This window comes from Acyrthosiphon pisum, chromosome X, assembly GCF_005508785.2.
Source record: "Acyrthosiphon pisum isolate AL4f chromosome X, pea_aphid_22Mar2018_4r6ur, whole genome shotgun sequence".
Classification (NCBI taxonomy): Eukaryota; Metazoa; Arthropoda; class Insecta; order Hemiptera; family Aphididae; genus Acyrthosiphon; species Acyrthosiphon pisum.
This window is the reverse complement of record NC_042493.1, coordinates 77,607,862-77,625,976: the sequence shown is the minus strand read 5'-3', so window position 1 is coordinate 77,625,976 and position 18,115 is coordinate 77,607,862. Positions and strand designations below refer to the sequence as shown.

At 30.7% G+C, this 18,115-nt stretch overlaps 1 protein-coding gene across 3 annotated transcripts in view; it reads right to left on the bottom strand.

Annotated features, from left to right (window-relative positions):
- Positions 1-3,785: 3,785 nt before the first annotated feature.
- The window catches only part of LOC100162780 (probable nuclear hormone receptor HR38), an 88,739-nt gene continuing 74,409 nt past the window's right edge, over positions 3,786-18,115 (bottom strand). For all 3 annotated transcript variants that reach the window (XM_029489573.1, XM_029489575.1, XM_029489571.1), the window contains exons 4-8: positions 13,402-13,622; positions 11,006-11,307; positions 9,024-9,226; positions 8,474-8,652; positions 3,786-5,299 (exon numbers count right to left, since the gene is read on the bottom strand). In XM_029489573.1, the coding sequence (XP_029345433.1) occupies positions 5,040-5,299; positions 8,474-8,652; positions 9,024-9,226; positions 11,006-11,307; positions 13,402-13,622 (1,165 nt within the window). In that variant the 3' untranslated portion in view covers positions 3,786-5,039. The remainder of the gene's footprint in view (positions 5,300-8,473; positions 8,653-9,023; positions 9,227-11,005; positions 11,308-13,401; positions 13,623-18,115) is intronic.

Genomic DNA, 18,115 nt, shown 5'->3' with positions numbered 1-18,115 from the left:
AAAGACCGAACAAATGAAAAATGAAAAATGTTTACCAATTAAACATGAATAAAAAATTAATACAGTGAAACAACTGAATCGCTCGGTACCTGCCAACTAGGGACTGGAACCTTTTGAATTTATCGGTATCGGTTCCAGTACCGGTTCTCCAAAAATAAAATAACGATTCCGGTTCGGTTCTGGTTCTTTGATGAAAAAAAATAAAGGTACCGGTTCCAAATAATTTAGGTTCCGGTTCCAGATAATTTCGGTACCAAAAAGTATAATAATTTCAAATAGTCATCCAGAATGTGGGTATAATTGGGGTTAGGTTAGGTTAATTGAGGTATGAGAAATATTAGAAAACTCATAATATATCATAGATACATATTACATAGATTATACACAAAACCGTAATACCTTTAAATATGATAAATAAAATTATTTTATTTTTGAACCTAAAAGTACCTTTTTAATTTAAAAATTCCGGTTCGGTTCCGGTACTTTATTAAATTAAAATAAAGGTTTCGGTTCCGGTTCCGGTTCCAGAACCGGTTCTTTTAGGTTCGGTTCCAGTCCCTGCTGCCAACTGATTTTTCCGTGATAATGGAGTTTCCGTTATATGGAGACTAAAATATACAGGATAAGTTTAGGTATATTGTGGAACTGTTGTTGTTTTCCAATTTAAGGAGATTTCCGCCTTAATGTGGGTCCGTTATAAGGAGGTTTTACCCGTCAACATTTTTGTAAAGAATACTGCGCTGAAGCAAAACCTAATACATTTTCTTATTGTGGCCCTTAGGGTTCAAGATTCTTTTTTACTAAATACTACTGTCAATGTCTCTCTAATACCTCGGGACCATTTGTTCCAGTAAAATATTGTATGCCTGATTGATAATTAAGGGGCCTCGCACTACCTCATCTTTTTTTGTCAAAAACTACTGTTTCTAATTCCAAAGATACGTGTCGACAATTATCAAAATTAAATGGAACATGCATTCGATTTTCATCAAAAACTACTTAGATCGATTCTAGTTTTGAAGTGGAAAATTAAATTAAATTTTTAAAAAATAATTAGACCACATTTTGATCATAACAATTATTATTCCCTGTTTATTCATATCAGGTTTTTTGCAATTAGGTACATTTCTAAATGTAATATTTTAATTAAATAATTTTCGTAAAGAAAATTGATTTAATTTCACTTTCACAGATTTAACTGCCAGTGTTAAATTTTGTTCAGTATAATTTGTCCTGTAGCTTCTTGGTGTTTTGAGGTGGTCCACTTCACCCAACGTTTTTGAAATATTTAATTTTTATTTCTAAGTACCAATAAATAATTACCTACAAATTTATTATTATTAGCATGTTAACAAGGTTAACCTAATAATCAATAATTTTGACCAATTATGAAAAAATCACGAAAATGTGCATATTATTTTGAGTTAGAAATTAATAAAAAAATTTATTTTTAAATCTAACTATCTAAGATTTGTTAATTTAATACAAGAGTCCTCATAAACTTGTCAACCTTTATCAAAAAAAAAAAATGTTTACCGGAAAGTCAAATTCAATTTTTATGAGCGTTTGAAGGTCAAATTTTAACATCATTGGATATTCACTCGATTTCTCATGTAGCGATTTTCTTATATTGTATTTTTTTTTTATACAATATAATATAACAATACATTTTTATCTGTTTGGTCAAAAAGCATGAAAATATAATACAAGGCCCCTAATATATTTTTACAATAGCAGTTGAAAAATATTAGTTTTAATTTCGACAAAATTTATCAAACTTAAAATTTAAAATGCGAATAAGTGGATGTCACTCTGCTGTATAGTAGGTTACAAGTGGGTCACTGTATAATGGATTGTATTAAACTTAAATTCAATGATATATGATAATGTGTATCCAGGATAAAAAAAAAAATAAAAACCATTGTAAAACCATTGTCAAACCATTAGCTTCTAAAATGATTTAGTAGTTAAAAATGTACCTACCTATATAATAATATATTGATAACAACAATATAAATATAATATACAGTATCCTAGGCTACCAAACCGTCTCTGCTCAGAACCGTTTTTGCACACATGATATATATCATTGAATTTAAATTTACAGTCATCCAATTGTATCCTACTGTACAGCAGAGCGACTTCCACTTATCCACTTTCTTTTGTTTATTAAAAAAAAAAAAAAAATGGTGTCCCCCCCATTTGAAATTCCTGGGCACGCCACTGTATAGGTAGTACATTTTTAAACATTTTAAATACAATTTAAGACTTATTGAGTGACTATTATAGACCATTAAAATAATTTTTAAATTTTCTTAATATTTCGGGGGGAGGGGCTGCAGCCCTCTTAGCCCCATCCCCTGGCTACGCCACTGTGCCTTTCTATTTTAGGTTATGTTAATTTTTAATACAAATTTATTTTATGGATAGCTAGACGGCAGGGAGTGCCTGAACGGCCTGACATAAATTATTTTTTCAACTATGTTTGAATTCTCAAAGATATTACTGATGGTGTCACCACTGTCTTTAATTTAATCTATACTTTAACTATTTAAAAATGTTTACATTTTCAGAAACACTATAACCAATGTTACATTAGTCATTAATTATTTGCTGCAAAAATTCTGAATGCTTAAAGCATTTTTATCAGTGTATTTTTTGGTATAGACTAGTCTCCATGGTATTACTAGTCTTTTAGAAATATTTTAGTTTAAAAACTAGATTAATAAATATTTAATATTTATATAAGTTTGTTCACGTTTGGCAACTCCGCCAGTAGTTTATTTAGGAAGGTAATCGGAAAAAAATCTATTGAGAAAATCCTTAGAATAAATATCCCTAAAGCATGCAACTACGTAGTTTTTTAAGCTATAATAGACAATAGATTAGGTAACTTATGTAGTGCTATATATGATAAGACCTCGCAGATATGGATTGGCAATCCGAGTTGTAGGCAGGGCTTGAAACCGAAAAAAATTTCGATTTCGATATTGTTAAATGATAACCGGATTTAATTTTTTTTCATTTTAATTTCGATTTTGAATACCGGTTTCAATTTTTCCGATTTTGTTTTCGATACCAGTTTTTAACGGTTTTAACCGGTATTGAAAATAGAGTTGTAGACAGAATCCGGTGCCCCAAAGACGCGTGAGACGACACTGCAGTCTGTGTTGCACTTGTGCATTTCTATATAGAAAATAGCAGTTAGGTTTACATTATAAATGATACAGGTATTTTGCATAAGCCATTTTACATCGATGTATAATAATGAAACATATATATTTTATTCTGAATCGCACATAAAAGTACAACGGATGAACGTAGAACGGGCGTATTACACTTTTATATAATTTTGTATATAGGTATCTGAAATATATATAATATAGTTACAATATATAAAGCAATAAAACCATACATTTTAAATGAAAAATACCTATTGGCTATTTGCCGATTTCTTTTTTCACAAACATGAAATAATACAGTATTTGTATTTTGTATATAATAATATTATATACTTAAATAGATATTATATTGAACATTTTTTTTTAAATACAAGGATACAAACGATACTAAAAATAAGGTTTTTTAAATGTCAATACATATTTTTTTTTATTACATTTTAATATAACTACAGAAGGAATGAAACCGATGATAAGTTTCACTAACAATAATATTTCACTGCAGTGAAGCTAGAAAAAAAAACAGTATTTAAATTTAACACATTTTTCCGTAAAGAAATTAACAAAACATTTTACAACAATGCTATATAATATTATGTCGTACAAACGGCATTTTGTTTTTAATATTTCTTAACCACTAAAATTATTAAGTAATAATCAGTAAAATAAATGCAATTTATTCTATATACTAATAAGGTTTACATTTAACTATTTAAGCATATACCAACCATACGGACACGCACACACGGACACACACACACACACACGCTCACACAGATACAGTGGCGAATGAGGTTCCTTAGAGGCAGTCACTTGTGTGATATTGAAAGGACATGTATCTTAGTTGTAGTTTATTTCATTATATAAGTTAATTTTTAAAGGGTTATTTATAGGGGATTAGTTTTTGGTTGATCAGAGTTGTTAAAAAAAAAGTTTTTGGAACGCCTCCGAGAACGTTTGAATTCACCACACCACTGAAGTGCACTCGTAAATTTATCATAACATTATAGTTAACTAACGTGAACATTTCAATTATAATATACATGTATCAATAAAAGTAGGCTAAACGCATAAATGGCAAATACAATATTAGGTATTACTAAATAGTAAATTTAATACATAATAATAATATGTGTGTGCATAAAATATAATTTGTACAGAGTGTTCAGAATTCCATAAAATTAGTTGGACATCATATTAAGTAGGTAGGTAATGTGCTCTTGTGGGTTATACGTCTATAATAGTTTGTACAAGCATAATATACAACTATATGACCCAAACCTTGAAATATTTTTAAACATGGTATAAAATGTGTTTGTAAAAATATCAAACTGTTCATGATATTTGTAAGCCGGAATTGAGGGTTTTTGGGGGTCGTGGAAAACTGGAGACGTGCCTGTGGAACATTTGCTTATGAATCCTATGCCTTGAATTGTTAGTGTTGTTTTTTTCATTTTTTGGTGTTATTACATAACAGGGGGCCAACAAAATTTGCTACAATAGTTACTTGGCCTAGACTTTAAGAGGATCTTTGTACCGGGCTTGGATAAATTTTCGATATCGAAACTCAACGAAAAAATAAAATAAAAGTATTAATACAAATAATAATAATAAAAATAATAATAATAATAATAATAATAATAAAAATAATAATAATAATAATAATGAAACACGCTCTCTTATGTATAATAATACTATACGCTATTTAAGTATTGATGTAGGTAACAATAATATACGTATAAGTATAGGTACAACAGAATAGAACAGATATAATTATTAACGGTTGCCAGATATTATGCAAATCGTATTCACTTCGATGATTTTACGTTACATAGGCTATAATATGGATGATCGTGTTTTTCAAAATGGTAAACTAGCAATGAACATGTTCTCAATTAACGGCGGTGCGGGCACCAGGTCTTCCAGTTTCAGGTAGAATATCCGCTGGAGACCCTGCAGGCTGAGTGAACGCAACTCGGTCAGTTTTGCAAGCAGTCTCGAGAAATAATAAGATTTGCGCTGCGAATCGGACATGCTGTAAGCGATGTGTTCTCGCAAAGAGGTGATGATTTTCATCTGGATCTGTTCAGTTTTTTTCGCTTCTCTGAGACCGTGTCGTTCTGAGGACAAAAATCACACACACACAATTAAAACGTTTAAACTAGAGGTCTCGATTACACGTGTAGTGAACTACACAAGTTAAACTATACTGGTACCCGTGTTTTTACACAAGACGGGGTTAAGGCCCATGTAATAAAAAATACCCGTGAGCTAAAATACTCATATATTTACGACTCAAATTCAATTTTACTTGCAGTACATTGTACTTTGCAGTTCTGACTTAACGATTTCTCTACTTTCTGTACTCAATATGACAGAAAGCATATCATATTATATTGTGTTTTTTAAGCAAAACTTTTAGGTATTCATAAAATACTTAAATAATAGGCAGGTAAGTAATCGAGGGCTATACAATTTTTATTATTAATAAAACATTCCAGAACCGGTTATTTTAGGTTCAGTTCCAGCCCCTGCTACGTTTGTACAGACGACTTTATAAAAAATATTTATAGTTACACAATTCCATTTAGGAATAGATAATGATAGATACCTACTATAGTATTAATTATATAATATATTATTATGATGATGATTGATGACAGTTATATTTATTGAGAGGACGTCTCACCCTGTACTTATAATACAACGCATAACAATTTTTTTATCAGCCAAACCAATTTTTGTGTTGTGCGATTTAATATTAGAGTGAATTCACTGAAATATTGACCTTTTATAAAATTTGATAAGGTAAGAATATTATCCGTGTTTGTACGTTATTTTTTTACGATAATTTGATTTTTAAGAAAATTATATGAGTATGTAAAATAAAACAATTATAAATGCTGTTAACTTGCTCAAAAATTAAAACACCGCGAAAAACTGATGTACATAGATAATATTTACAGATAATAGTCTTACCGTTAAGTTTGATAAAATTAAGTAAATATTTACTCAAATGTAGGTTTGCAGGAGTGCCGAGTGGCTATACACAAAGTTTATACTGCTGGATGAAAATGTGCTATGTAAAGATGGAGACAACGCATGTTGGTGTGGCGTTGTTAAGTTATCGTGTTTGCGGATATTTCGAGTATAATATTAGTAAATGCGTATCATAATAATTAAAATAATATTGTCAGTTGGTACAATTTCGATTATTAAATGCGTGACGTTAAAATTGAGTAAATAAAACCCCTCCCTATATGCATGACAAAATTAAATTATGTAAAAATGTATTTATTTATGCATTGATGTTAGTGGTGATTCTGATATTCTGATATTTATGTTACATCAAATTACCTATATTATTATCTGTGGTTAAGCCATATTTTCGTTAATATTGTTGTTGCGTTGGTAATGTTTTATATCTTATACTCTGTAGGTATGTACAACCTACCTATAATAATTTTAGATTCTGAGCGGAGCGAGGAAGCTATTGGTTTTACAATGGTGTTTATTTTTTTTTTTATATCCTGTATACAAAATTTCTACCAGAAGGAGTTCTTCGATTTTAACATATAATACCTTATCTTTTAGCAAATTGGATCCAGGTGGTACTTTAAAGAGTAATAGGTCATTTTTCGATTTTCTCAACAGTTATTTAATGCCATGGGAAAAACCACCGAAAAATTACGAAAAAAACGCTAAAAATGGGATTTCAATTTCCAACGCTTTGTCTATCACCATAGAAACGAATAAAAAATATAATATTATAATATTAATTCAACTTAAATGATAAAATAAATAATAACAATATAAAATATCCAGACTGACAAACCGTCTCCGCTCAGAATCATTTTTTTTATACAGTTATATTATATCATTGAATTCAAGTTTAATACAATCCCATTATACAATGACCCATTTGTAATCTACTGTACAGCAGAGTGACATCCACTTACCTGCTTTTTTTTATTATTTTTGTAAAATATGTTAAATTATTGAGTTTCATGCGTTAAATACATGTATAAATAAATAAACGTAAAAATATGTACAAAAATTTTTTTTTTTTATCGATTAAATTATTTTCGAAACAAAATTCACGGTGTTGATCTTTTTGAAAAAAAATTATGATTTTTAACGATATTAATTCATTGTCTGACGTTTCTCCAAGTGTTAAACGTTTCTCTTAACAATATTTTCCACGTTATATTTTAATATGTAGGTAGGTACACATGGTCATACAGTAACGCCAAGAGTTTTGACTACACAGAAGACGGCGCGTGGCGTTGCGGTTACGGCGGTTACTTTGTCCACGACTCTGTGAAGTAATAGTGATACTTTGTGTATCTAAATCTAAATGTGTCAATTTAGGTATTTGTTAGACCTTTATGAGCCGATATTTGTTTTGGAAATAGGGAATAGGTAGCCAATATGTAAATCTAATATTTTAAATTTGTATGATAAAAAGTTTTATTTAGGTTAAGTAATTCATTTTTTTTTAATTTTTTAAAATATCAATTTTTTTGCATAGTTACCTAATTTAATTTAATACGTAATAACTAATTTCAAAATATCCTTTTTGGAAATTTCCTGACATAAGTGTATTTCATAATTTTTTTATTACCTATCCATATCATTTTCACAATTTTTGTCATTCATCCGTTTAACTAAAAACAATTTTTTTTATAATATATTAGTCAGGTCTTTCCGTTAAACTCTGTATATTATATTTCTGTAAAATAAAGTAATTATAACACTGTAGTATAATACGTGATATTTATATTAGGGGTTTCATGTAGTTAATTTTAATGGCATTTTATATTTTAAATATACCTATTTACTTATATAGGTAGGTACTAATTCAAAGTAGCTTACAATAGTGGTCTAATGTCAGTTACCTTTTTTTGTTTGTTTCGTTATAATATTATAAAATAAAACCTAGAAAAACTGTTTCGTATGTCATAAACTTCTATAAAAAAAACTACATCCATATTAGTAAATTAAATTTTTTCAGTTAAATGAAACACTATATGAAATGTGTTACAACTTACAACATGGAGGCTGTGAGAATAGTTAAAGAAATCTAAATGTTCGGATTTTTCATCCTGATATCCAGATTATTTACGTTTTCCCGTTTTTGTTTGAATATTAATACCACACACTTCATCAATCGAATAAAAATACCCAATAATATATCCCGTCTTAAACACGTCACTGTATAATATTATATGGTATGATTGATATATTATATACCAAAAATATATACTATAGCATTCAAAGATAAAAATGTATACCTGTGATCAGAGTTAAGGCACACAGGCAAGAGAAAGATGATATATCGATGTCGAGCGAGTGTAATGATTGACTGAAGTCCAATATAGCTTGTAGCCAATCGCCGAAACTCCGGTGGCACTGCTGTTTGTCCAGAACCACCCCATTACAAAATATTAGTTTCGTATCGGCGTATTTTGTCCTAGAGTAATCAAACAAGGCATTAGTAATTTAATAACATCAACATAATTTATAATAAATTCATTTTCGAATTTTTATATGCCTAGATAGGTACTAAAAACATACTTTAGAAAATACACTGTGATAATATGGAAATTATTGAAGGTATAGTAAAATCTTAATGGGTCAAAAATCAATAAATTCATAAATTAGAATAAATTACGAAAGTGCACGTTTATCATGATAAACCGCGCTATTCGATGGATATAGAGAGCCCTGGCTTAGACGCCCTACATATATATATATATTTTTTAAGAACATAAAAAATTAAATTGTTCATTTTGAATATCCCATTTAAAATAGATAAAAACCGAATAATTAATCAACACGTACCTGTACGCGAGACGGAGAACGAATAGTTCCAGAGATGCCGACTGAAATAATAAATCTTGGTCCGATTTGCACAAAGTCTTGAATCCTGGTATCTTTTCGGCGAAATGTCTGATCACTTCCACGGACGTCGTGAGCAATCCAAAAAACTGTTGAATCTTTTCCGCTTCGGTGATCAGCGGTTCAAACGGTTTTGGCTCGTGATACTATAGAAAAAAAAACCATCAATACAGTCATAATATGACTTTACGTAACGCTGTGTTATTGTATAACTTTCTCGTACATATAAATAATTATATATTGTATTGTACAAGGCGGTTATTTTATCGCGGTACGCTCGACACCTTTTAAATTTTAAAGTTTTAACTTAGGCAACCTGCTAAAAGTCTGTGAGAACCCAACTCTAACATGCTGAGCCACAAAGTTGGGTCCGCGGTTGTGAATATCCAATATTCTCCGACATACGTATCAGGGCGGCTCCAGAGCCTTGGTTGGGGGGGTGGGCAACTTATAATTTCACAAAATCTTATAACAAAAAGAAAACAACAATTTTTACAAGACAAATTCAAGTCGTCTTTTTTTAGTCCATTTACCCAGCAGGTACATCGTATACACCGTCATACCTCTATGGGCCGCCTAGTCCATATGACAATATTATAATAATTTAATATGCATTTTTTGTTAACAATATACATTTTTTATAAATACGGGCTTGGGGGGGGCTTCCCCTATGGCTCCCCCCTGGAGCCGCCTCTGATACGTATAATATAATATTTTACATAATATCATAGCACTAAAACAACTACAATAATAATTGTTGTCACCCATATATGGTATACCATATTGTGTTGAAGTGGAAATGTTCACCACCCCCGCGTGATTTTCTATTCGACAAACAGTCGATATATTATTATTATTATTATTATACCCGTTGTGTGAGAATTTATGACCAGCGCGAGTGTATTGCATTATCGTTTATTATTATTATTATTATTATTATTATTATTATTAACTAACAAGATTGAAAATAGATAATAATATCATGTATAAATAATACAAAACACGGGACGGTTAGACGCTTGTAGAGTTTTTAAAAATGTACCTACCCATATCGTAAATATTATTGAATTATAAAAATATAAAATACGTTTTTGTTGAAATCAATGACGAAAAGTAAAAAAAAATCTACGCGATTTACGCGAGGTTATAAATAATACAAAATTTGTGTTCGCTCGTGGATATATAGCTGATATATTGTCGTGGATTTTGTGATTATGATTTTTCTTTGATCAATATTTTGGACAATTTTTTCGTAAAAAAAAACGCAAACGATAGGTGTAAATTTGCTAAATTTAAATATTTCTTATCAATTTGCAACACACAATTATACAATATAAATTCGGCTATTGTTATTATTTTTTTAGCTACAAGCGTATAATATTATAATCGTCTATTAAATAGTAATAATATAATCGCTATTAAATTTCAAGCGGCTCACGAGGAGGTACCACAGGTCTTAGGAGCCTATTCCTTTTCATCCTACTATAACACCGCGAATTGAACAGCCGAGAAAGTACCTCTATAGTCTATAGCAGGGGTGATCAATTAATATTTTTGAAGGGCCACATTAGGCATTTGGAAATTCTTCGCGGGCCATTAAAATTGCAGACGTCGTCGGTAAAAACCAACGAACAAAAATGATAAATTACTACACTAGAACGTATAATATTAACGGTTATTACTTTTTTTCTTGTCTACGGACCGGATATAATTAGTCCGCGGGTCGTCATTTGCAGGTGACCCCCGGTCTATAATATAAGTACCTATATGACGTGTGTTTATATGGTAATAAATCAATGGCGTATGCGAATAGTGTAGCGAGCAAAGGACGTTTAGGCGCGACGCGTTCGAACTGAACACTTTAAACAAATGAAATAGGTTTCGGGCATTTTATAGTTTTAATTTTCGAAACGAGCGTTTGTCACCTGAGAGTAGTCCAGCGACGAGAAGTCCGGATTGGTGTCGACGTGGGCCCGGACGATCGCCGTGATGAGCGACACCGGCGGACTAGGCGGCGACCCGTGTGGCGACTTGGGCTTGGACGGCAACCGACCGCGGCGACCCTTCAGCGAGTCGGTTCGCACCACCTCCTTCACCATGCCCACCTGCAGGCACTTCTGAAATCGGCAGAACTGGCACCGATTCCGTCGGCGCTTGTCCACCGGACAGTTCTTGTCGGCCAGACAGACGTACTTGGAGCCCTTCTGCACGGTCCGTTTGAAAAATCCTAGCAAAATGCAATGGTACAAGTGTAAGTCGTACCCATAGATAATAAAAGAATGGCCATGTCAATGCATACAACGCAAGAGGTCTTATTAATGGGGTAGAGAGAAAAGCGATCTCTCGCTCCCGCCGCAAATTTACTTTTATAATATGTTATGTTCACGGTCTAGTATTACAATCATTGATTACACTTCGATTAAGCTTAACCGACTTGATGTACAACGACCGAAGTTACATAATTAATATAGGAAATTGAACTTGTCAAATACAGAAGAGAAAATGAAAAATCAGTATTTGCAATGTGCGTTTTTATATTATACGTGTTTTGTAAAGAAAGCTAAAAATATTGTGATTTGAAACAAGTCTTCAAAAATGATTGATGATTCATGGTTAAACTAAATTACGAGTTATAAGTAGTTATGATCAATATGATGGTATCTTGTATTAATAGAAATCGATATAAATCGAGTTATTCCAGATTTGTAAAGCGTAATTTAAATTAGGATTAACATTTGACCGTTCAAATTTTTAAGAAAAGTGCGTAGTGGGTTTCAGGGTGACTGGATGAATATAGCGGCTATATATCGCATATAGATAATTATTAATCATGTACACTTATTATAATGAAATCGCAATCAGTAATGACGATACTTGACATTTTTGAAATAATTTTTAATATACCTATACTCTATAGATACTAAATGGTTGAAAAATATAATATAATATTATGCAGTTAAGTTAAATGACCTAATGAGAGTATACAGACATTATTTGATTGGTTGTTCAAACGAGAGCATTCGAATAATATGTTATTTAATTTTAAATTTTAGATGACCCTATAAATAGGTACGTGTAGTACACTGCTAATAATAAGGAACAACATTCGAGAATAGGTGCCTAAAATTTGTTATCGGATTTCGAAATAAATTAACTTTGGTATGGGCAACAAAAATGTTCTATTTGACGTCCCAAGGCATTATATTTAAGCGTTTATTCACATATTATTATATATATTATATACCTACCGCAGAACCAGCATTTTGTTTAATTACCTATATAATTTCGTTGACTAAGGATCGTAAGAGAGGATTAGTTAGTAGAAAAATGTTAAATCCACCATTAGACCTATCATATTATATTAATATGTGTAATGACAAAAGTTCATAATAAAATATTTAAGTTATTATATTATTATATCCCCACATCATAATTTTATTAGATTTTTTTATGACTGTCTATTGAAATGTCTTAAAAAACAATAAATAAAAACTATTCAAATATTGACTATACTACAAATTATAGTTATGTAATATAGTAGCCTTCAATCGGCTTCCGCGTGGATCAATTGTTAGGTCATCAGTAGTATTTGGGACATTTTTTTTTTGACAAAAACTAATTTTGTGTGAAATTCGATTTGTTCGAAAATAGTCTAGCACACGGTCGAACTTATTATTTAATTTTCCAAGAAACTAACACGATTCACCATTCTGAAGTAGATCATAACACACGTGTTAAAATCTACAGAAAACGTGAAACTTTTGGAGTGCCTTCATTGCTCGAAAACTAAAACGCTATCTCTGGGTTGAAAAAATTCATAATTGCCAAACCAACTGAAAACGATATCATGAAAATATTGAAAGAATAAATTGACCGGCTTCGACGTTATTGCATGACTACGTGCGTACTTTGTATGTCAATAATAAATAAAAGTGATAGACGATAGTGATAATAATGATAATAATAGCAGTGACAATTTGTTATATCTGGCAAATATTTTTAATTACCAGATAAAAAAATATACTTATGCTTATTATTGGATATTATATCAGTTTTATAGACCCGTTACTACTGGAGCTGAAGTTACAAATATATTTTTGGGAGATACGAACGAATCACTATTGTAAAGTAGTCACACACTAAATTTATATTTCGTACCTCACGAGAAAACAAACGGTAGATGATACCATTGATTATGTATATTAGTATTATTAATATTATCAATCGTAATACACGTCTTACATGACTAAATTAAAGTTGTAGTAATAATAGCACAGACAAAAAAAAATTGTAAATACTTTACTCGCGTTGCGGCACTTACCTTTACATCCTTCGCACGTGCGCACCCCGTAATGCTGGCACGCGGCCGTGTCACCGCACACGGCGCACAATTGGGACGGCGAAGACGGAGCAGTGGCCACGGCGGTGGCGTTCCTCTGCGGCATAATACAAGCGGCGTCTGGCGTAGGCGGTGAACATTCGACGGGCACGGTCACCGACAGTGTGTTGATGCAGTGCCGTAATTTCGGCGACAGGGAGTTGCTGCAAAGGAAATGAACAAATAATTATCAGTAATAGTAATTACAGTAACGATAACTTGACGGCATGCTCGGTGTTAAAGACAGCTTATAGTAGATAGAGAGAGATAGAGAGAGAGACAGATAGAGAGAGACAGATAGAGTGTGTGTGTGTGTGTGTGTGTGCGTGTGTGTGTGTGTGTGAGAGAGAGAGAAGTAAATGGCTGTCAGGCTCAAGGACATGACTGTAATTTTGATCCGAGCTTCAGTGGCACAATTGGGGAGTTTTGGGTGGAGATTAGTCTTTACAAATTTTAGGTTTTTTTAGCATTTTAGCCTTGCCCAAACATTTTTTACCAATTTTTTTTAAAAACGTTATAATAACAACGACTTTCATCAATTAAGGCAAATCAGCACCTACCTACTTATTTTATTTATATTTTATATTGTGATGATTGTTTCAATCAATAATAAATAGGTATGCTATATATTTGTTGGTGCTTAAGAGGACGTCGCACCCACATGTGTTGTCTCCGTCTTACACACGTACGGCATAGCAAATTTTCGTTCGCTAGTTTCAATAAAGTGTGTTCAATTTTGATAGTGAATTGACCTGTTATAAAACTCTTAAGTAGCAACATTATCTGTGTTTTCTCTTTGGTTTTTTTACAATATTTTAATTTTTAAGTGAGTTATGAATAAGTAAGACATTAATATTTAAAAAAGATCATAATTCACTTAAAAATTAAAATATCGTAAAAACCAACGAGAGAACACGGTTAATTTTGTTACCTAAAAGTTTGATAATAGGTCAATTCTCTCTAATATCAAAACTAACAGCACAATATTGAAACCAGGGCTTGAAACTGATTGAAATAATTTCGGTTTCGGTTTCGATTTTGTATACCAGTTTTTAATTTTTTCGATTTCGGTTTCAATTTTTCAATACCGGTATTAAGATATTTCGGTTTCGGTTTTGAATACCGGTTTCTAAAGTATTTTCAGGGGGCTATGTCCTCTATACAATTATCATTCTTTGTTCCATATTGTCAATTGTCATATTGTATAGTATTTGCTAGTAACTTTAATTTATGTCATTACTATTTATAAAGCAACTAATAATTTTGCGAATAATGAAATGTTTATCAACAAAATTAATTATGATCTCAATTTTATTATGATTATTAATTATGCGTATTAATGGAATTTACGTATTTGAAAACACGTCAGTTAAAAAAAAAATAACGGTTTCCCATTTTTTCAGATTTCGGTTTTGAATTTAATACCGGTATCCAATTTATTTCGGTTTCGGTTTTAAATTATAATACCGGTATCCAATTTTTTTCGGTTTCGTTTTTGATTACGGTTTCGGTTTTAAAACGGTTTATAACGGTTTCTGAAATCGGTTTTGAAAACGCTTTCAAGCCCGGAATTTGAAACTGGCAAACGAAAATTTGGTATGTCGTCCGTGTGTAAGACGAATATAACCTCTTGCGACGTCCTCTTAAGTGTAATAAATGCATAGTACCTACTAAATAAGTTTTTTTGTTTTCATAAAAATAACTGCGTAGTTATGTTTACGTGTTTTATTTTATTTTGAGAAAACCATAATAACATATTAAGTTCTATGATAAGACATAGGTACAGGATTGAAGATGAGCAATAGTAAATTACTGTATTTTAGTTAAATAATTAATTATTTTGATTGAATATGGCATTTGTATATCACGCTTATATATTTGTTTCAAAAAGCAAAAGCTTTAAAAATATTAAGCTATATTATTAATTATATTATATTTATGACACAATAAATTAACATCTTATATACGAGTAAAAATACTAGATAAGTGATTTTTTTTATGACTTGCATTAATAACGATAGAGGGTTGATTTTTCTGCAAAAAATAAGAATGCTTCTGCAACCAGCGGGTACGTGGAACACTGTTTATGAGCTCGATCGGTTGCAATAAATAAAAGATGGAGATTTGAGCTTTACCAGATATTCTGATTGATTTAGTTTGTCGTGGGGTATAGGGTCTCAAAAAAATGACGGTTATGAGTACGTAACAAAAATTATTCAACCGCAGTCTTAGTTTATAGCCAACCGGGAAACTCAGCGGAAAGTCTCACCGACCCAAAGCGTATCAGAATATATACCACCCATACCAAGCATACTATATTATTTAATTTGTTCTATATATAGAACAATTTATTGTGATGGATAGTTTATGCAGATTTATCTGTTCGATAATGTGTTTCTGATGCGTATTATAATCAATATTGTACACACATAATATTATATGCACGCAATATTATGTATATTTATGAAGTTCAATTTAGGAATATAAAATTAAAAGATTGTACCATATAAATATTATACCAACTACCATTAGATGAGGCATAATCAAATAAAATTTGATTAGATACCCTTTATATTTATATGGACATTAAATTACATGGTACATTCATTACTATATATATCGTTAGAATGTTTTAATATTTGTGCAAAGTTAATAGCTCTTTTGTTTGTAGAAAATATATCTGTAGATAATATTCGTTTGATGATTTTAACCTTTTAAATAATCGAGCATAACGTTCTTTTTGTAATTATTAAATATATGTTATAAATATTATATTGTTATATTACTAGTTCTTCTACAAGAATTATAACTTATTAAATTTATTATTCAATAAGTTTTTTTTATATGTATAATATTAAGTCTATATTATAGTGTTGTATAGCTATTATCGAACAGTGGTAGTATGGTATTGCCAAATTTTGCAAATTTTCTATTCTGACGAATAAATGTATTTATAATTATTAATTAGTTGAACATGCCGAAATTTGTATATTATTGTATTGCAATATCGCTTATTATGTACATATATTATAATACAGAACTATTCAAAATTAATCATCCGATGCTTTGTCCTTGGAACCCCAGGTGACCTTATCTTACGATTCTTACGTCATGCGACTACTTCTTTTGATGTAATGTTAAAGATAGTGTGTACATTACACCATCATCAGCAACCACAGAGGAGCTAAACAATTAGCAGTCATTTACAATCGATATGATGAATGGAATTAATTTGAGTTCCGACTAGATGTTGTTGGTGTGACCAAGAGAAGCTTTGTACAACATACTTTTTTTTATTAGGTTTAAGGCTTTGACGACTGAAGTCATTAGCCAGTAAGTTTTATAGGGTTGGTACAGTAGGGTTGGGACGGTTGGTACGGTTGGTTAGGAACACGTGTATGGGTGACAGGTGGTCACCCATCCGAGAACTAGTGGCAGCGGCCGTTGCTTACTCTCAATCATTTCGCGTGCCCAGATAAACGGTTAGTGGAAAGAAAACTCTTACATTGTGTCATAATAATATGTAGTGCTTAGGTACCCACGCAATAATTGTACGGTTATTGGTTAGTGCGTGGTAAGGCAGACCCGGGAAACATGATTTCTTTAAGTGTATTTCAAAATTATTTTGAGTTGTTAAAATAAAATTATGTTATTTTTTCCGGATTAACTTTTTCTTGAATAAAATATTTTTTTTAAACTAAGTTTTTATTAAATTATAACTAAGCATGATTTATGAATATAACCATTATACTTATTAGCAGCAGGTAATAACCAATAAAAAAAGTATAATATAATATCATGAAAAATAAACTATGTCCCAAAACTATTTAGATTCATTAGTGATAAACATCTGCATATACATGTTTAATAACTCGTATATTATTTAAAAAAACAATTGGAATAAGAATAATATACTTTTTTGAAGATGATTGATATATTTCTTGCAATATCATTAAAGTTGACATCATGTTGATATGTTACAGTCAATCTTGTTGAGAATACTTTTTTCCAAAATTATTTCAATACAATTATAAATACTTAACAAATACTTTTTTTTTAATTCAATAAATTTGATATTGTTAATCACAAATTCACAAAAAGAAAATTAATCTTTTGTAGAAATATTTAAATTAAATGGTTATACTATACTCGTATACTCACATATGATTTAATAGGTTTAAGAATTTCAGATTCGGGGACGACCAAGTTGGCTTTTCAGTTATCTATTTATTTTATGAAATGTATGATTATAAATTCTTAGAGCCATTTACCATTATAAAATATTGTTTTAGAAACAAAATTTAAAATAGTAAAACAGTAAAATATTGGTCGTTGGAGTAGAACAGTAAAACGATAAATAATATTAAGTGTTTTGGAATAAAAATACGAATAAAAATTTAGAACTAAAAAATTTAAAACACGTACATTAATTTACTGTCAACCTTATTTTAAAAGTTTTTGAAATATCAAAAAAGTATTTAAACTAGTTTAACTAAGTGTTACATGCATTCGAAAACTTAACAAGTTTGCAGGTTACAGTGTCATTAAATTGTATTCGTACACGACGGTTTTTATTCACCGTTATTCAAAATCTCATTCCTTTACCCGAGTCTCCCACACACGATAGATAGGTAGACACCAACATAGATACTGCATA